Source organism: Takifugu rubripes, chromosome 8 (genome assembly GCF_901000725.2).
Source record: "Takifugu rubripes chromosome 8, fTakRub1.2, whole genome shotgun sequence".
NCBI classification, from domain to species: Eukaryota; Metazoa; Chordata; class Actinopteri; order Tetraodontiformes; family Tetraodontidae; genus Takifugu; species Takifugu rubripes.
The window spans coordinates 3,245,162-3,267,067 of NC_042292.1; the positions used below are offsets into that span (position 1 = coordinate 3,245,162).

The 21,906-nt window shown below is 42.7% G+C and overlaps 1 protein-coding gene across 2 annotated transcripts in view; it reads right to left on the reverse strand.

The window, feature by feature from the left end:
- Positions 1–17,137, reverse strand: part of LOC101068376 (interleukin-1 receptor accessory protein-like 1) — a 197,424-nt gene extending 180,287 nt beyond the window's left edge. The window contains exons 1-2 of one of the 2 annotated variants that reach the window (XM_029840707.1): positions 16,650–17,137; positions 3,848–3,949 (exon numbers count right to left, since the gene is read on the reverse strand). In XM_029840707.1, the coding sequence (XP_029696567.1) occupies positions 3,848–3,929 (82 nt within the window). In that variant the 5' untranslated portion in view covers positions 3,930–3,949; positions 16,650–17,137. The remainder of the gene's footprint in view (positions 1–3,847; positions 3,950–16,649) is intronic. The other variant, XM_029840706.1, reaches the window with a different exon arrangement.
- Positions 17,138–21,906: the final 4,769 nt, after the last annotated feature.

A 21,906-nucleotide genomic window follows, 5' to 3' on the forward strand; every position in this document is an offset into this window, starting at 1 on the left:
TCCTTTCACCAAATATTAATGTTGACATCCGGGTATGGTTGTGCGACGCCTCGAATGCAGGGACTGTAAATTTTGCCCACTGTCAGGGCGCCCTGGATTAGTCCCCCTCCAACGGCAGAGAGAAAAAGTCCACAAAGAGAAAGGAAAATATATGCCGTGTGTCGGTGGTATATGGCGACAATAGATAAATACGCGAGGAAGAACAGATGATGAGTGGCTATCTAATAGGAGCCAAGGTCTTGTGGCGGTGGCGTGTTTTATTTACAACTACTCTTCATCTGTGTGACATATCAGGCCTCTGGACCATCCTTAATGGAAAGTCGAGGCAGAGCCGGTTAGAGGGACATTCTGAATACCATTTTGAAATGGGACCATGTGTTGTGGGTAATATATTGCCGGCATTAGACTGAGAGGGTAACAATTATTTGTCTGGGGACTCATCAATATCTGGTGAAGAAATTGGGACTGATGATTGTGCAACGAAGCAGAGAGGAGCTAAATCTGACTCAGTCAACATCATGAACATTGCTGGTCTCCAGGGAGACGCGTGTCTGTAATTGTGTCAGTTGCTTTTGTGATGAATATGAGAGCCTTACTGCACTGCAAGAAGAGGGGGAAAAAATAAAAAATAAAAAACAGATTTTGAGAAAGATGCAAGACCGTTGAGGATGGATGGACTCCTGGTCCCTCCAGTGTCCACTGGGCTGAATGTTTTGTATTTGACAGTAACGCTGCCCTAAGTTTGCCACTCTCAATTACTCAGCCTGTTTTTAGAGCCATTGCCAAACTGCTGTGTTGAGTTGGGACAGGATCCTTCATGCTAATAAGATTAGAGGTCACATATGCTGGAATTCACAGAAAAATGGTCGCTTGGGCCAAACATGATAAATTCAAATAGAAATGCAGAGGCTAGTCTTAGGGTCCTTGTAAATGCCGTCCAATAATGAGTAGTTCCTGTCTTAAACGCAACATATACAGTACCGGTATTTAAGTTGTAAACCTGCTCCTGACCAAGATGTAACAGTAAATCTCTCTGGTTGGCAAAGATCAGATATGTTGCTCTCAATGGAAGAAGCATTGAAAACCCCTGAATCGTCATAGACAAGACCTGGCAATCATCTGCAGGAGCCCATGAAGATTTTTTTTGTCCTGGTCACATTGCATAATCAGAGGTGAGAAAATCAGAGATGCATGGTTATGACTTCAGAGAGTCCAAAATAAGACTTGGCATGACCTTGCGTGTTTCTGCCTCATTCCGGATAAAATGCCGCCTCGCTGTGCACAAAAAGACTCTTTCCAGCTTACTGCCAAGTAACCAAACAGGGATATTTCTGGGATTTCACATGCAGCTCTTCCAAGCATCCATTGTATTATAGTATGGCACATGTGGCCAACAAGGGAGCCGATTGTGTGCAAAATAATATGGCACCACAACCCAAGAACGGGATTTCTTTCATATTTTAAAAAATACTGCAGGGTGAGAGCACATTTTAACCGAACTCGGAACTGCTTTTTAATTTGCAAACAATGAGACAAAGATGATCGGTTGAAAAAAATGGCAGCCACTTCTTGTAGTTTTCTTATATAATTCTAACAGTTTCATAATGTATACGCACATTTTCTTCAAATGAGTCTTGGGTTACAGCACAGAAAGAAAAAAAAATCATAAGGGACCTTGCTGAAGGCTAATTTGACAATATTTGTGTTATTTGTTCTTCTATGCCTATGGGAATATGACGAGCGCTCCCCCTCTAATCTTCAGACCCCTGGCAGTGCATCAAATCTGTGATCTATGTAATGAGAATCAATAAAGAAGAACAAAACGCAGATGCTTTGTGGACTTTAAACTAACTGCTCGCTGTGCCAGCACCCAGGATTGTGGCTTCACTTGAGTATGTGAGATATGCGAGTAATAAACTGAAATACACAGAAACTGCTCTGATTCCATAACCGTCTGAAAGATGAGTGCTGTAATAAAGAGTCGCCGCAGCAGAGGGAAATGGCTTGCTTCTCTCTTCTGGGCATAAACGTGGCAGATATGCGCCATATGTTTTCTGTAGTCTTGCAAACACAGAGCAGTTAAATAGTTACAGATGGTAGCAGATCAGGGCTGCTTCTCAGGCTGGGTGAAAGAGAACATCAGAGTCATTGCTCCCAAGACAGATGATCAGGTTGTTTGGCTTCCTTCAACGGGATCGTACTAATTTGACTATTAAGACTTTATTTTAGCACAAGACCAGCTACAGAATTTGCGTGTAGGTGGGTTGTTTAACCTGATGGAAGTATTTCTCCCCTCACAAAAAAAATGTTGCAGCAATTGTCATTAAATTAAGGCCGTGATGTGGAAATGACAAATACAGAAATCATGATTACACCTGCATGACCTCAAACAGTATTTAGGTGGGAGAAATAAGCAGGTCAGGCTTGACAGGAAAAATAACAGCTGTAATACATTAAAAGAGCAATAATAAAGTAACAGCAATGTTAGAATTCTTAGATAAACCAGCAATATTGAGGACTCTAAATTGCTTCTTTTGAAATCCTACCTCAGAGTGCAAGATGCTGCGATACTCACCTTCCTGCCCCTGCGGCTTCCTTACTTTCCATAAAAATAAGAGGCGTGCTATTTTAAACTGGTTTTCATTACCTCCCTTTGCAATGCATTTGCTAACTTTCAACCAACACAGCCTCTAATAAAGCTGTAGGAGCTATACGTGAATGGAAAAAAGACGGAGGGCTTCGGCTCGGGTGGGGTGTTCATTTATCAGTGGGTACATTTCAAATGCTTGCCCCAGGCAATAGTTCGTGAAGCATTGCAGCAGATAGCCCGTAGGGATTACTGCTGGGAGAGCAGAAAACCCTTTGATGAGCCCTGGGCTATTCCTGCACCTGTGTCTAATATGCATAAACCAGATGCAAGCAGCCTCTGAATAGGAAAAAACACCATAAAGGGACAGATTGGCAAAAGCCTTTATGTCTTACATTAACCAAAGAGGACTGCTCCTCCAGCTTGAAGATATCTGCTTGAGGAGGGTAATTATTAAGTTTAATATGAGGGCCACAATCCGGTAAATACTTTGGTCTTAAGGATCACAACAGTTTAATCGATCCAGGGAGAAACTCACTCGTATTCTCAGGTCATTAACGCGGTAACTCACCATTACCCTTTACACAGAGGTTTGATGTTAAAAGCATGGGATTGCTTATGCGCAGCTCTGAAACCTCGCTGGCTTACATGGCAATATTTAAAAAGCTAAATACCTATTTGTGTCCACTGCTTAGGGAATTAAAGCAGCACACCATTTTTCCACTGGGCCCCCACAAAAAAAGTAATTTATTATACTTACTGGTTGGAGTACCAGAAAATAAAACAGCACTGCAAGGACTTGGGAACGCCCCTGCTAAGAATATTATCACTATAATGAAGAACAAAGGCTAAGATATTAGATAATCATACTTCTGCCACTTGATAGGGCCAATTGCTACCTCACATTATCTAATCAGAAGATGTGGTTTCAGTCCATTTTGAATCCGTATAATAAGGCGTGACGTGCACCTTCTAGGACCACTTGGTCAAATTTCCGTTGCATGCATATTTCAGCACCAGCAGTAGTTTTGACCCTCTACCCAACATGCTGTATATTCAACTGGTGGTTATGTCGCGGTACATACCACAATAAAGATTATGAAGTGAAATAAAATCTGGATTATTAAGTGCCTGTTGGTAGTGAGTGAAATGTTCTTCCAGAATGATATTTTTGAGAACAAAAACACATTTTGTCCTGTGCTACAAACTGTTTAAGAAAATATCTGGATGGTTTCCGGTCAATAAAATGACAAGACTTACCTGAGCCTCTCTTAGACACCACCTTCTGGCAATGGACCACAACAGTGTGAAGCAGGATGACAAAAGGAATGGGAGCTTTCATTTTCTCTTTGTTGAGCAGCCCTAGAAGAAAACAAAAACAATCATTTAAACCCTGATAATATTTTCTTAATCAAAAGTGAAAGCTTAAATCTAACAAAACCTTGATCGATCCAGGTTTAACAACCCCTAAGGTCTGGTGGTTTTTGAAAATGTCAGCATCATTTATTTCAATAACAGATCTTAGATTTAGACATTTTTCGGCTACTTACAAATTTAGTGCCACTTTTATTCAACACGAGTTTCAAATTACTCATGTCAGCAAAAAAAAAAGAAAAAAGAAAGAGTTGTAGCCCTAAAAATATCACTGCACAGAAATTAAGTGAAATACTCAAATGCCTTGGTATTGTTGGAACACACCGGGTTCTTTAGTAATAGAGAAATCAATGTAATTTTCCTGGGCATACAATCAATGTGTGCTCATCCATCATCTCAATTTGATGTTTGGAGCGTACAAAAAGCCAGAAAGTTTTAGGAGATTATGTGAAAAGGGTTGCACTCTAGGCTGATACACATTCCACAAGAAAATGGAAATCTTTACTCTTTCCACATCCCTATTCAGAATTTTTATCTTCATGCAAAAGAAGCATAATTGTTGTCATCTCCATACGTCTACAATTTATAGTAGAATGCAATTTTGATTACTTTATTTGTTCAGAATAAATGGTTTACCCAACAATATCATAGTCAGCTCTTAGTGAGAGCATGATGATAAAAGCTCACTTGAAGTAAACATTCTCTAGAATAAAATTAGATTAAAGTCATTTATATTCACAGTTTGCCACAAGCTACCAGGTTTCTTTTGTGATGCATTTCCTCATTAAAGGTCTAAATGTAACTAACTTTTCTTCATTCAGCTACTAATTCATCTTGTTGCTCGAGGCAGGAGGGCTGCTACGACGCGCCAATGCTTCCATGTAAGCTGCACGGACGCTTTTGTTGGCATTTCAGTCACGACAAAGATTCCTCACATGGACTCCACAAAGCTGCATCAGAAAGCTTTGGGAGGGGAAACCCTGAAAAGCTACAATAACCCTTGAGACAGTCGCAGAGGCATGCGAAACTGGACCACGTCCAAAGATGGCGACACTTCACGGCTGGTCTCGTCAAAGGACAATTGTCACCAGCCATTACTTCCTGAAAGCAATGGCCTCTCAGAAAACACTGCATGTCATCACAATAATCTTGTCTTTTTAATTAGCTTTCCATGTTGGGTAACTGTAGCACCACAGCGTTGGTCTCTTTATTCGGGTTTGAAAAAAAAAAACTCCTTTCCCCACCAGCATCAGACAGACATTCTGCGGGGGAAAAAGCTTAAAACTGCAGGGTCATTTTCTTTTTTTCCCCTATGAATGTGCCAACAACAGAGCACAAATCCACCCTCTATACACCTAACCTGTACTCTGATAGCATGTGGGCACAGAGAAAGAAAACCTACAGCTTAAAAGATCAAATGTATTAAGAATCGCATATTAAAAAGAGGATAAATTCAGAGAAACCTGTGTGCAGCCACCAAGAAATTATTCCAGAAGTGAGACTTCGAAGGGCTGTGAAAGCTGAACAGTGATCATTCTTTTCCATCCTCCAATCAATGCAAGTTATATTTGCACTTTTCTGGGCACCAACGCAATAAAACAAAACAATGCAGCCCAATACTGTCTACTGAAAGATGTGAAAATGATAAATGTTGCGACTAAAAGCAGTCAAATAATGTTTATTCCAAGCTATTTAGGAAGAAAAGGTTATATTGAATCAACATGCTGATAGAGTTTCATATTGTGGCTGTGTAATGATCCAATATTAGGAGCTAGTCCCAAAAACATTCAGACTGACTGCTGCAGGCTGTAAGCCAAGAAATACGTCATGTCATTTTTTTTTAAATTTATTTTTCAAAACTATCAGTATTTAGTTGGATAAATGTCGCACTGTTAAATATTTTGGAAAATAGATGGAAAAAGCAAAAAGTGTGGCAGTTCAAGGCGAGTGAAGAGGATGGGACTTTTATTCCAGAAGTTCAGTGTCGGCTCGATCAGTGGGAGTAGTGGGTTGTTCTCATTGGGTTAGTGAACAGATGGGAAAACCCGCTAGTAAAGATAACCGACCATCACATTATATTGTGTCGTTAATAACCCTGCCATTGCCCATGTGTGTATATCTGCTCACTTTACCGGTCCTTCTGGTTTTCTGTGTCCATGCAGAAACTGTTATTCATTAGAATGCATCATAAATTAGTTTATATTGCAATTGTTTTAGGGGTTAAATTAGTATATATTATAATTATATTTGTAGGGTTCCAGCATTTTATTGCATTAGTGGTTGAATAGTACAATTCATGCATTCTACTAGATGAGGGAATAAATTTAGGAGAGACAAATACCTTTTTAATGTTAAAATTAATTATAGTTGCCATATTTCCTGTTGTGCCTGCAGTGTTTCTTTTAAATGAAATAAAAAAGCAGGTCTTGGCTAATAGAAAAAGGGGGAGCCAAGAAAAAAGGTTATACTTTGCTATTTTTTTGGCCCCTCTATTGTATTCTTAAAAGTGGCCGAGCGTGGAAACAGCATTCAGATGGAGCTGCTGTTTCTTTAAGAGATGAGGCGACAGTGTTAATCTGCTTGCAGACTTCAGCCCACGCAGAAATCTCAGGGTTTGACTTTGAAAAGCATTTCAAGACAGTTCTAGAAAGTGACTCGGGTGGGTAATCATCACTGCGGGGTGTTACAGATTTCTCAGATTGGAGGAGATAGTTTGATGTTTCGTCGCAGCTGAGGAGATTTTCCAGCAGCAGGAACGTGTTGAATGTTTTCAGCAATGCAGGCTTGAACACACCTGCGAGTGGCTTTTTCCTCATTTAAAAAGGTGAAAGTTGAGGTTTTTGCCACTATTTTTACTGTCTTTTATGACTATGATTAAGAAAGGTAAAGCAACACCGATTGCTTCACAAAGAGGGAAGAATTTAAGATGCCTGCAGATTGACGCCTCCATTTGATGACAGTAATCATGGGTGTCGATGTCTAATTTTTGCCATCACTTTAAATTCCATGCTTCTTTATTTGCCACTGAGATGTGAAATGTCAGAGATAGCCTGTGGTACATGGAACACCATAGAGCAGAAAATAGGGAAAGGAGAGCCATTCCTTCCTCCCAGTAAGGAAAGAGACTGTCTAAATGCACTTACATTTCCACACATTTCCAAATGAAAACACTTCAGAAAAGCAGAATATTCCCTCTTGAACAACCTGCATTAGCAGCTTCTCTAGCCGAGCACCTCGTAGTGTGCCACCCTTTAAAGAAAAGCTCATCCGAAAGGTGCCGTCACCTGCCTTTCAGTCTTTTGATTGTTTTCTTCCTCGAGCGTCCACTCTTTCCCCTCCCTGATGGTGGCTCCTTCTCAGCAGATTCATCCACAATTTGATTACTTTCGAGGAGGGTTCAGCAAGAGGAACGGTCTGCTCGCGATGCTCGTGGCGCCCGAGACTTGGCCTCGAGGAAGGCATTTTCCTATCCCACTCGCACAGGGGCAATTGAAGCAATTTCCAACCCAGACTTGGCTTCACTACAGCTCACCAGGAGAATATTGAGATGACTTATACCATTTATCCACATCCTCTCATTCTGGAGCGTTCAACCTGAAGGGGTTCAGCGGTGCATCATGTAGTCGACGCGTTTAATGACATCTCAGGCCTTCAAGGATAATCAATACCAATGTGAAAAGACAGCAAGCATGAAGAGATACTGTCGTGTTCTTGCTTTGGAAAATGCTACTTTGTAACACAGCTGGACACCAGCGACACTGTAGAGCAATATTTTGTAGAATCGGGAGAGTCAAAACTGGCAAAAGTTACAGAGGCGAAGGTGATGCAGTGAAAATTGCAGAAATCCCAATTCCTTACAACTTCCATGCAAACTGCATTTGTCCCGAGGCCGGAGAGTAATCGCAGCCTTTGTGGGGGGATGCCGTAGTAAATGCACAAGTTTTTCCTCCAAAAGAATCCAACAAAAATTAGAACTGGTACCCCTGTTTCTAAAATCCTGGTTGGAATGGCATCTCCACACCGTCTCTGCGCTACGACGCTTTCATTTGTCACAAAGAATGTGGCGCGGCCTCGCACGCCGTCATTAACCCGTCATTCCCGGCCCTCTCTCCCACTTGTCGCTCCTCTGCTCACTTCCTCCTACCTGTGGTTTGAAAATTGATATGTACTGTGCTTGGTGAGTTATTAACATTTCAGCTTGTGAGGAACACTTCAGGAGCCTTTACACCCCTGGATGACGCACGCACGCACACACACACACACACACACACCTGCACTCCTCGCTGAATTATTCCATTTCAGGTTATCTAATAACCCTTCAACCACAAGCCTCCATGTTGACATGCACACAGAGGAATGAGAATGCTTTTGGAGAGCAATCGACATCTCTAAACAAGCGCAGCATGTCCTAAAATAAATGATGCACTAGTGTAAAAAGTCTCTGTCCACTTCCTCTATTGCTGAGGCATAAGAGACAAGACACACGTTTAGCATCATTACATAGAAACAAACTTTATTTCTTTCATTTTGAAAGGTCACCTTTCAAAACCATCAGAAATCAAATAAATCCCCTTTATTTTTGTAGTTACAGAAAAACAATCCCCATTCTCTAGACTCAACACATCCACCCGGTGAACCACAATGTGCAAACACAGGGCTGTGCACATGCATACAAACTGTCTTTGCAGTCATGTTCAATTAGTTGCATTACCTGAGCCGCTTGCTAACTAGATTCTTTATCCTGCCTGCCTGTCATGGCGAAAAGGACGACATTAAAGGACTAGAGATCCCTCTAGGAAACTCCAGGTCAAGGTTTAGAGGGCTGCAGCAATCATGTGATGCACCTGCAGCTGAATGACACTTGTAAAACCGTTTGCTGTAGGGCTAGATGAAGTCTGGTGTTAGCTGCATTTGATGCGATATAAACTTTAAATTCATTAGGAGGAAGCAGACATAATGGAAGCATTAACATATCCAACATCCAAGTTTCTCTTTTTCCTCCCTTTTACACATTACCATACCTAAATGTGAAGATCTGCTAAAGCCTGCTCAGTCTGCAGTATGCTAATGTCAATTAGCCACAAATGTGAGCTTTGGGGGTTAACGCCAGAGCTGAAAACCAACTAAACTGTGGTACAAGTGAAAACAGTCGTCGGTTCTCCAGCAAGTGAATCCCAATGAAGTTAGCTTGAGGTATCAATAGGAACAGAATATGTAGCAAGCTGCAGAATACTCCTGCAGAGGGTTCCATTTTTGGTCCTGGCTAATCAATGAGTCAGGTTTTCTTATTCCCTCCTGGTCGCTGCTCATTTTAGGCAATACCCATACAGATGAGCAATTTTAACCGACATCGTCCCAGCAGTTTGGTCCACTCATGAGCAGTGCAGGGATGAACCGAACCAAACCAAACAATGGTGTGATCCCCCCCGCCCTCCTCTCCCCAATCAAACTGAGCCCTCAAACACTTACAGCGTGTATTTTTTTTTTAAAAATCCCTTTGTTTTGTCCTCATCTTGGATTTGGAGGAATGTGATTGCTATGAATTATGAACGGGAAGTTTTCATAGACAAGAGAAAACAAAAAAGGGCAATGAACTGTCAACATAAATGTTCTGAAAGCTCTGGCAACGGCATTTACGGAACTGCAGCAGAACCAGGGGCTGATTTCAGGGGGAAGAAAGCGGATTGTCAAATTATTAACACAAGTTAATAACTGTCGTTTCCTCCAGCGACCAGACTCATTAAGACTGCTCACCGTTTATCTCTGATTCTTTTTGTGTTCAAATTCAGAAGAAGCTCTGGTATGGATGAACGGAGGCCTGAAGATGAATCAATGAAAGCAACAAAGCAGAAGACATCTGAGCCATAAATCGAACCCCCCCCCCCACCTGAAACTGGAGATTCTCACTGCTGTTTCCAAGTTGTGTTCCAGCTGTTCCTAATTAGCCTCGGTTGAGGTTAAAGGGCACAAATGTGAGTTTTACTGGCGACCAAGTGGAGGTGCTGCCGCAGGATGTGAACCCACCATTCTTGTGTCTGAAGGTCATCGTTGGTCTGACTGCTACAATTTCTCATCTCCATTTTACTGACCATCCTGATAAAATTCTGAGATGCAGCTTCCATGAGAAGCAGCAATGCTTCCGCTTCAATGCTTATTTCATTTACTCAACAAATTGCTAATAGTATGTAGTTACAATTGATGGTGTTGTCCTCTGTATCCCAGTAGCCTCCCTGCGTAGTTTTCCTCTGGGCTTTAATGTGATTTCTGGAAATGAATTGTTCTGCCATATTGTTTTCAGAACTCCTTCCATTATTTTATATGTATAAATAATATTTTGGCCTGTGATTACGGAATTTCAAACATATGTCCTGATAAGTGGTTTCCCCACATTTGCCTTCTTTGTTCATTCTGTTTCAATGTGCATGAAAATAAAAATCCAAAATAAGATTGCCCATTGAATTCTGCGCCACTGACCCACACAAGTAAAACTGGCTTCTGTTGAGTTAGCTGCGGCTGCTACGTCGCTGCCAAACTTGTGTGTGGATTGTTGCGGTGCGACGCAAAAGGTAAACATTAGGGCCCAACAACAACAGCGCTAATCGTCTCGTAGGGGCGGGGCTTGACTCCACCCACAATCGGGCTACCACATACTCCTTTGTGGAAAGAAAGTCTGGTTGCATAAATAATGCACATCAATTGAGTGAGACGTGTAGTCCAATTTCGGTGCGCGTGTAAACACACTTAATATTGTAGGACAGAGCTGCATCCCCAGGCCGTTCTTGTAAAGTGGCCTATAAATTAGGGACCCTGTTGAGCGCCGACCACCATGGGTCTGGCCGAGTACAACCAGAGGAGCACGACAATAACCCTTTCAGTTGTGACGCAAAGAACTGGACTATGAGTGTAAATGGAATTTCTGAGTACTGTATATAAATGCCACTCTGATGATACTAGAGGCAGAAAGAGGACCCGGAGCCAGCAGAATGACAATCTTAACAAGAACAGACAGACACGCACAGCCAAAATACCTGGGTCTGCACTGGCAGTGATGCATTGGATCGTCATCTGGTGTCTATGCTTCCAGGTGTGTGCATGTGCATCACTCAGGTCACACAGAGATTAAACGATGAATGAGACGTGTCGCTGTCACATTTTGTTTCATGCTGCCCTAAAGTACTGTTTTATTTCTTTATAATTTGTCAAACTTGAGTAAAGGTTTCTCAATTTTTCATTGAATTTCATTGTCATTTGGTCATTTTAAACTAGATGCAGTTCAAAACTGATGAGCAGTCAATCTACACACAACAAAACCAGACTGCCATATAAAATTCAAAATTTGATCTAAAATACATTGTATTTTTACAGCACCCATGCGGGAAAACAGTCAAAAGAATGATCTAGCTGCACTTGCTGAAACAATAATAGCACTATTTTTAAACATAAAAACAATGATCAAATGTAAATGAAGTGTGCCAGGCAGAAAATGGGCTGTCATTTTGCACAGTCTGTTTAATTTGTGCCCTGCCAGGCCTCGCTCTACTCGAGATGTACAGAAATGTACATTTAAGATTAGCTGTGAATATTACGCTGCCCCAGGTCTCGTGTGGAGTAGCTAATAACAGATGAGCAACGGCAAAAGAAAGCACTTCTTGATTTCACTCATTATTAATCACTTGATGTACACGTTCTCCTTAAGGACCTTTCTGGCTCACATTAGGGTTAGAAGATCCCATGCTGAAACAAGCCAAGCGTGCATGTCTGCTGAGGTCTCCGTTCATGAATATGTATGGCATCCATACCACATAATGGACTATTTTAAAAGGGTTTGCTGAAACCATAGCAGCCTCAATTTGCTTATAAAAGAGGCAAAATGTAAACACCTGAACGACAGAAAAATGTGAAGAAACATAATTGATGCAAACAACCGAGAGGCATCTGCAAGCTGGACTACGCGGGCAACTGTAGGGTCTGGATTCTCAGTTTTTAACCACTCTCCTGAGGTTATATCTCTACACAAATGTATGGAATGTCACAACAAAGCCTTCATGAATGAGTAAGCACAGATCGGAAAAAGGGAGGAAGAGAAATGGGAGGAAAAATGGCTCATTTTGCTTCCCCTAGCATGCAATTTCCATACCTCTCAAAGAGCTATCTAAAAAACACATCAACTTCATCTTTCCAGGTTGAATGAGCCTCCAAGGATCATCTCCAGACTCTGCACAGTATTATTGGAGCTGGAAAGAAAGGATGGAAATGATAATTCTGCCCTCTTGCTTATAGCAATGGCCTTCTCATTTTACTGCTGCTTAAATAGAGGAAAAGGCCATTTTAAACATTGGTTGCCCCTAGCAAAGAAAAATACTGCACATCGAGGTCACTGATAACGTGTCTGATGGCCATTTCATGGGGGGGGAAGTACGGCGCGGACGTTTCATCACCTCATTCCACGTTTTCAGCCATAATCCAAGTGGCACGTAACACCGATGCTTCTGGGCACCAGGAGCCACATCTGACATCGAGTTCTTTTATTAACAAATTGGAAAATAATATGCTTTAAAACTGCATTGTTTTAATGACCACCTTGGAAATAACATGCAGTGTGGCTTCCATTGGGGCTTTTCCCTGCAAGACGAGTGTCAAGACAGATTTGGAAATGGTGCCATTACCCTCTTTTTATTAACAGTTAGGTTAGCAAGATATTAGATACAGGAAGTAAATAAAGCTAGCGCAGGCCACGCACGATGCCGTTCAGATCAAGAATAAGTGGACCATGAAAATGATTTGCAACTATATCTATTCTTGTTGATATCTCTCCGCTGAATATCAGTGGCGAAGGCTGCCCGAGGAGCTCCAGGCTTACAGCGTGAACAGGAGGCCGATTTCAGAAGCATTTCTCCCCCCTTTCCTTTCATTGAACATCTCCCTATTTATTGAGGATTACTGCAGTATCAAAAGGGTGCGCAGCACTTAGATTGCAGATTGTTGGCAGGTTTTCTTCTTGAAACTTGGTCCCAGTGATACAATTGCAAAAATCTAGGAAATTGCATCCTGTAAGACATTTGTAAAGGAGTAATAGATTGTCCAAATGACTGCAAAATTGAAATTATGTTTAAGAAATAATATGTGGGTCATGTCAAATTACAACAGTGATGAGTTATTTTTATGTGCTCACAAACTGGAAGGAACTCTACATATTACATAAGGCAATTATAGAGAATTACATCCAAACCATGATAAGATTCCCAAAGATCCTGCTACATGTGTTCGCTCCTGAGCTGAAAATGTTCAGGTTAGATTTTAGGGAGCACAAAAACATCCACATATCATTGGAAAAGATCTATGATACCTTTAAAAGGGTCCACGCACTGCACTCTGAGGTCAAAGTATAATTCCCTTTTTGCATGTTCTCACTGTGAAAGGAAAGGCGGCGCAGGTAGTCTGAAGTGGACATGGATGACTTTGCAGTGCATTTCCTCCAAACAACTCCCAGACCTCAACTCCACGCTTTGTGCTTCTGGATGACGCATGATTTGTCGTTACAATCTGACAAAGCGAGGATGAGTATGTGTGTGTGAAACTGACTGCACTTTTTAAGACTACTATCCATTTTTGGCTGATATGATTAGGGGTGGACCAACTGAATAAAAAGACAATCTAATTTGTCAGCATGATATTACAAAGGTATATCAGATTTGGACTAACCTCTGAAATGAAAAGCAAGAGATGAAACTAATTTGTTAAACTGAGGCAGAAATATTGGGGGGGGGGGGGGGGGGCAGTGAAAGGGCCCGACTGATTCGCCCCATTCGTCACTCGGTATACCCAGAGAGCTGTACGGTACCAGCATCGCTAGTTAGAAACAGATTATCTCACCTTTCCATGAAAATGACAGCAATCAATGCATTAGTCGCAATGGTGCGGCCTGAGAATAAAGCCCTGATGATAATTAGTCCCATTAAGTTGTAACTTATTGATCTATACTCAACACCATCAAAACACCACTTCCTGGGGGACCAAGCTTGATCGGCGAGCTTAGGATGCTTCTGTATTCTGACAACTTTCAGGCCTCTAATCAGTAAATGATTCAAAGGAGAGATCATTTAAGGTGCAGATGTATGAGGTGGCCTCCTTCCTATGTTGCAACATTGCTCGGTAAATAAACATAGCTTGGTATTCATCCACAGCCGTCTTGGTGTTTCTCCATACGCGCAAGGCGGCACGTCTGCACATACCGCAATCTATCTGATCTACCGTTCTCATTTCATGACATGTTGGCCGCGACATAAATAAATAACTCTGAATCCGATCGATGCCCCATGATTGCGATGGAAAATGGAACAAGGCATGAGGTAAAGACGAATCTCATCTTCCTGGGAATTGGATTTTCAAAAAGATTTAACTGGGCCTACATCTGTTTTGCGGGTCGTCCGCGGCTTCTAATGCCCGCGTTTTACAACAGTCGATACGACAGAGGGAGCACCCGTGTGGAGCGTGCACGTGCTGCACGCGCGAGTGCGGTCACACTCAGACACAGTACCGCAAACAGGCCAGATCACCTGAGCTTCTCATTTCCGTTTGAGTCTTATTAATATAATCTAATAGCCATGATTAAGGACCCCTCCTCACTCCAACATCCTTCCTCGCAAATCCCATCAATTGCTCCAATCACTCCTCTCACAGAGCCAATATTCCACGGAAAGACAACCCTTATTTCCCACCATATTAATGAACTCTTTCATTTGAAAGCCTCTGACTGCCTGCCCCTTGATTGCAAAGCCAAGTCCAATATATGCTGACAGCTCCCTGAAAATTAAAAGTATCAATCAAGGGAAAACGCTTCGGATCGTTCCGTCTCCCAAAGAGTGAGAGAGACAACTGTAAGATGAACCGGGTCAAAATCCGTTTAAACATGCTTGTCACTACGTGTTTTATGGAGAGGCACCAACTTTCATCACCAATGATACGTTGGTATTCAACGATCACCCCCCTAAAGAAGAGACAGATCAGGGAAGGACCATCTTACGCCATCACGAATTTAAAAAAAATATAGCACTTACGGAGAGCTTTGTGTGCCTCACTGAATGCACCGAGTCCCACGCTGAAACTCCACTGATGTCCAGCAATATCTAACCATCTTACATCTTCAGCAGGGTCATTGAGGGGGGGCTGAAAGCTATCCCAGCTGCCTCCCAGTGAGAGGCGGGCTACACTCTGGACATCTTGCCAGCTCATTGCAGCCATTCACACAACATGCGAAAGGCATGTAGAAAAATTTAAATTTGCCCCCTGACACATACCGGATTTGTCTGCTCACCTGCCATTGGATGAAATCAGAGCTAATGATACTGTACTTTAGTCGGAAAGAGAAAAGTAAACTTGAGGGAATGATCTGTGACCTACATATAAATTACATTCCCTGCAAAAACCCCACAAACGTTAACACCCAGTTCCAAAGTGTTAATGCTTTCCTTGGGGCTGAAATGAACCCAGCACAAGTCACTAAAAGCAAAATCATGAGGGGCCAGAGGAAGGATTAAATGCTGCTTGGTCAACGTGAGTGTAAAAAAGTGCCAGTGCTGGATGACATACAGGAATCTCTGTCTAAATCAATTTCTGTGTAAGAGCACTAGACTCAGCTCAATATGTAGCTGCAGGGCTCCTGTTAAGTGGCCGCTGCCACTTACCTATTAATTCGTCTGCTGCTGGTTGCTCCTGCAGCAAGACTTTCTTCCAGATGTTGAACAAGGAAAAAGCTTAAAACAATAAACATATGGCAGCGATAACCGAGAGGATATCAGCTGAAGCAGAAAGTGTGAAGGAAGGAATTGGAGGGGACGTTGCAGACTCTCCCCAATCCGAGTAGATTACTGTGGCGGGCGTTTGAGACGGGAGGAAACCATAACGAGGGGCTGTTTGGACCCAAGACTCACCGCGACCCTTGAGCCCTGGCCTTAGAGCACGGTGCAGTGATTGATTCAAGGCTGCGCTGCCTTATGTAACTCATTTTCCAGGCAGGTCGGCAGCCCTACGTGGAACACATCTACACCAAGATGTTTGGCAGCTCCGACATCAATCTGGGCCCTCGCGCTCCATCATCCAGCTAACAGGGGGATCACTCAACAGATAAAAAGATCTCAATAACCAAGCCTGGGCTGCCCGTGTCTCACCTCTTGGAAACGCTCACGAGAGCGAGCGTTGGGTGCGCACGAGTGCGCGCGCGCCATTTCACGTGCCACCCGCGGGAAAAGGCACGCACGCGAGTGGTCGCGCTTGCACAGGCGCGCGCACTGCTGATGCACCGGGGAGACAAGCAAAAGCGCGCAGCCTTACACGATTACCGTTGAAATGAACATTCCCGCAGTACTGACGCGCAGGAAGCGGCCCGAGAGCGGTGGTTTTGTTCGTGCCATATGTGGGAGAGTTTGCTGCTGCGAGTATGGAGTGATGACGCTCCGTCCTTAAAAAGGATGAGCGGAATTCACACGTAACTGGAGAAGAACCCAGTTCGCTCCGAGTGTGCATTCCGGTGCCACATGAGATCAGAGATCCGCATCCGCAAGTGACCACAATTTACGCATGTGAAATGACGCCGAATTGAACACGTAGAAATAATCTGAAAGCAGCAGCAAGCCAACTTTCCAGAGACTGGATGGTCCAAATTTTTTTTTTAAAAAAGGACATAACTTACCAACAAGCAGTTTCCAAATCAACGCGTCCACTCCGCCGTCAGTTCTGAGAGCCCCGCACCATCACGTTGGATTGGAATCTGTTCTTTTCCGCAGGGTGACGCGGTAACGTTGAAAAAGGAAGAATCCCAGCAGTGAATTAGTCCACTTCTCCAAACGAAAGCGCAGTGTGGAACCCCAAAATTACATATTGCCAGCCCCGACTGGCGCAAAGCAGAGTCGGAAAACACCTGCAGCCGGCGGTCACTTCGGAGCAGCGGCAGAAAACACGGAGAAATTCATGTCAGTAATAAGAGGAACACAAATCAATAGACTGCTGCACGGATGGAGCCAATTAGTGTGGTTATCCTTGGAAATCAGCCGCTGGCAGCCGCGCGCAGCCCGGGTCAAGTGAGCCACCAGCGCCAAACGGGACCACACGAGCACAAATTTCCAAAGTGACGGACAGAGAGACCCACACCGGACTCTCTCTCTTTCTCTCCCTCTCTCCCCCTCTTCCCATCCCTCTCTCCGCGTCAAGCTTGCAGAGAAACATTACAGTATATGTACGCTGTTACAGCCAGAATAAAAGCTCATCATTTGTAGTCGACGAATGAAGCCTTAAAACCAACAACACTAATAGAGAACACTGTACAAGCCTAAGCCTTGCGTGGTTATTTCATTTTAATTCCTCCCTGTACATTTAGAAATGTCCTTTATTGTGGAGGAGTGTGTTTTCGGGGTGACTTAATTTGAAAAGGCAAACGGAAGCGTCGATAGTCGATTGTGTGAAGCTTGACCGCGCTCAGCCTGCGATCCTCCTGAGTCTGCACCCCCAGCGTGGCGCGCAGACTGAATCCTTCCCACTACACGGAAACAGCCCCTAAAATGCATACTTTCCCCTATAAGTTCTCAGGCAATCACCAAGAAGCACTGGTATTTAAATAAAGACAGGAGACTGGTCGCAGTGAGGTGCAGCTGATGCAGCTGAAGTTTGAGAATTGGCGCACTGCCGCCCGACGGAAGCGACAGAAATAGTTGGTGCTAGAAATAATGTGCCAGTAGAAATAGAAAAGGAAAGCAAAACAAATTAGGATTAAAAACAGAATCCAAAATGAATCCACAGCCAGAAAATTGGTTTTCTTTCCCCGTAGGATGTAAGAAGTCATTCAAAAGGCAGATCTTTTCAGTTTATACAAAGCCAAACGAAGTTGTTTCATATTTTCATTTATTTACCTTTGTATTCTGTCAGACAAGCAGTCGGTAATGACAAGAGTACTTATCACAAACTCAGCTGTAGTATCTCCTGATATCTTACACTGCAGGTAATCCACTTTACAAACCTGATCTTTTGTGCATCATTTAAAGTTTTCACATATATTTGCCAGCGTAAATATTGATAGAGAAAGAATGCAAGGAAAGTTTAAAGTTGGGAGCTTTAAATGTGTTTAAAGGCAACCAGACGTATCAAAACTCTACAATGAATGACACAAAAAAAGAAAAGTAATGATTGGAAGTACTAAATGTGCTCCCTGCTATTGCTCCTCTTCTCACCTCCTACTAATACTGTAAAGTTGATTGCTCTCTTTGTAAAATGAAAATTGTTGATCTACTCATAATGGATGCAATCGCTGACTAGCGTATGTAAACTCATTAAAAATCCATCAAGCGTCCCCAATATGTATTTTGTTACTGGTCTGTCACAGATGGTAATAAGGCTGTATTGTGATATTTGTACTCGGAAACACATAAAGCTGCGTGTTGTCTTCTTCAATATTTGGGAAAGAAAATTAGTATTTACACACTTCTCTTTTATTCAAGTTTGCTTCCTGTTCCTGAAAAACAAACATGTCCGGTTAGCTGAAATGAGCCAGACAGAGGTCCTCCAATGCCGTAGTGGTGTCACAACACCGCCAACACCTCCTTGGTGGTGTCACATTTTTAACACCACATCCCTGGAATGACAGGGAAATGATGTCCTTCGCTTTTCTGCATCCGAAGCTGTGAAACCTCCTCTGATATTACGCCATTCATTCATAGTGTTTGCCCACAAACATTAAACAGCAATTCATCTCTCGATGTGACAGGGCAAAATCTGGCTCGACAAAGAGATTTGTCATTCATTATTTGCTATACGCTGAATTTTGGCACTTGTGTTCATTCAGAGGAATCAACCCAAATCACCATTTTTTAAAGGTTCAGTATTAACTTAAAACTAAGATGAATGGGACCAGTAACCCGAGACGCCCTGTGGGACTTCAATCTGCACAGTCCAGGTATTATCACTCTTTATGTGCGACCAAGGACTCGTGTCCAACAAGAGACCCCGACCCTCTCGCTGAGAATGATGAATGGAGAGCCAGGGCGCCTTCGTTTACTCCCAAACTAGAAAGGTACAATACAGATTTAGACAAATTAGGTAAGCAAGCCACACTTGACAGCAGGTAGGGCCATGAAGAGAGAGAGAGGGAGAGAGGGTAGGTTCATTCACCGCTCACTGGGCTACCCCTGTCAAGACTATGGCCTCTGGCATGTCATTTATGTGAAGCGAATTTCAATGAGAAGCACAGCTTTTCAGGAGAAAAAGCAGCCTCCTCCTAAGTGAAAAAATGCACTTGTGAGCCTTCTTTGTAGTGCGCAAATTTGGATGTGAATAGAGGTCCTTTAATGAGCAAAGAAGTGGACAAACAGGCATTCATTGCTTCGTTCTATGTGGGGTTGTCATCCGCAAAAAGCCTCCGCTCCATCCAACTAGCTAGTGTGTACCGCTGGATGACAACTGACCTGCGACAGGTTGCTTGTTTGTTTTGTTTTTATGTTGTTGTTGTTTCCTTTTGGCTTTTTCTGCTGCATGGTTTGAGGTTTTGGAAGTGAGCCCGGAAGAGCAGTGACGTGGTGTCACAATAAATCTATGAAAATTGTGTTGTAGTCAGCGTAATAGGACATCCTGCTCAGATTGCACATGTCCCTCTGAGTACAATCCTTTATTTTTCACTTTTGCCGGTTAATGATGTCAAGTCCAAAGCTCATTTTCAAGCTCAACATGTCAGCGCTAACCAAAACAGTCAGACAAAGCCTGCTTTGTCTTACCTTCTGACAACTAAGCAACATATTTCCACTAGACAACAAAGGGATGAAGCATGATTCGCTTCCAATTAAAAATGAGACACTGACTGATGTGCTGTGTGGAAACCGTATCAAAGGAAACACAGGCAGGTGAAAGGCAGCTCCAGAAATGTTCATCTCTTCTGAGCCTTTGTGAAACTTCAATATGTCTGTCTCAACTTTAATTTGGACTTTATCTGTGAATGTTAAAACTTTAAGTGTGCGTGCCCTTTGTCTTACTGTAACTCAGACACTGAAATAAACCATCCAAAAACTCTGGATCCTTTTGAAGCTTCTGACAGAACTGACAATTTTGTTCAAATTTGAAATTTCAAGGCAGTAGTCTGTCTGCTTCTTTAACTTCTGATCTGTGAATTTAGCAACTGGCCTTTGCGTGCAATGGCTGTGACTGTCTAACCTGTTCGTATGGAATCGCATTTCTACACATTCAGTTACAATTTCTCTGGACACAGTTCATAAGCACGGTCATGTGAACTTGTGGAGTCTCTACTTTCTTACTTTGAAGTAATTTCGCCATTCGTGCTGCTTTTCTGCCCGAGGTGAAATGTATTGTGGGATTCTTAGCTGTTCCAAGTCAAGTTACGGCTGATGCATACCTGATAAAATTGGCGGAGCAACTACACTTTGGAGAAATGGAGAACTTGGCAGCTTGCAAACTTAGAATTGGAACGGTACTAAAGTGGTGATTGATGACGTTTTCCAAGAGTGTGAGAATGCATAGACCGCAAAGTACTCATATTAGGCACGTTTCCACTGTAGAGTTCCTGGTAAATAGGAGGGGCAGGAACTTTACAGAAACCGCTCCTCTTTTTTGGCAATCTTGATGGTCGTGTCTCCACTGCGGGGGAAGGACCCATAGATGACATCACAAGTTTCAATCCATGCATAACAGAGTTTTGTCCAGGACATCAAACTAAAACAAAAATAACAATAAAAAACATATGGAAATATGAAACAGCATGTGTTGTGATGTTTATTTGAGACTGGCAGGTGCTTGTGTACATGGTGGTGGATTCTATGAATGAACGGAGGTGTGGTGTTTGCTAAGCTAATGCTCCACTTCTGCTGAGTTCCGCATCACATCCTGCTCAAGGTTTAGCCAACTGGTGTCGAGTTAACCCTTTTGCCCCAGCCAGGAGTCTTTCCGGGCGGATCTAAGGACCTACCCTGGAGCAGGGACCCTGATAAGCCCTGTAAATGGTTTTTCAAGGCAGGTTCCTGCAGTGGAGACATGCACCAATGGCCCTATAAGAGTGCCGTGAATTTTCTGCAGTGGAAACGCACCTATTGACATTTGATTCATCATGATCAAACGTTACGAAATACAGGAAGTGTTGCAAAGAGATGTGTGTATAAAGGCTCCCTACGTGACACTTCCACGTGTTTCTGCGGAGGGTTTTTAGCTAGCTCACCCAAATCCTGATCCTCTGCTGTCTTTCTCTCACTGGTGCAATAAACCGTCTCTGTCTGACACTTAAGGCTGATTTTTTAACACCAAGACAGTGCGACAAATTGCAGTACCTAATGATGGGAAGGGGTCTAACCAGGTTTGCTCCCACTCTGCTGACCTGTATGTAGGTTTGTCTTCTATTTTTAAATCATTTGATCAGTTTTAAAAATTCCAGATTCTTCAGAGCCACTGACCCCCCGTTTGTAAAAGCGTGTTAGTGCAATATGGCACAAATGAAGTGTGTCGAAAATCATTCCCTTGTTCATTCACTCCTTAAATTAAAAGCAACGATCAGTCCATAAAAGAGCAATAAGCAGAAATTTTAGGGCATTTTTGATGGTAGAGATTTTCGTAATCTACCAGATACCATCAGGAATTTCGACGGGAAACCAAATCCTCCGCCAAAGAAGAATGTGGATAACACTGTCAGTGGACAGTATCAACAACATGCTTACAGTCATAGATAAGTGTCTAACCAGCAGGACAGAGTAGAAATCATCTTGCTATTGCCATGAAAAGCATGCTGTTCCTACTGAACGGCACTTGAGTTAGCGTCTGAGTCACACATGGAAACACTGTCTTGTGAAACCTCAGGAAAGCTAAATGTTCCGATGGGGTTATTTCTGGATTAGATTTATGCAGAAATGCATAAATTATTTGCATTCCAAAGCACCATTTAAGACAAACGCACAGCCTCATCCAAG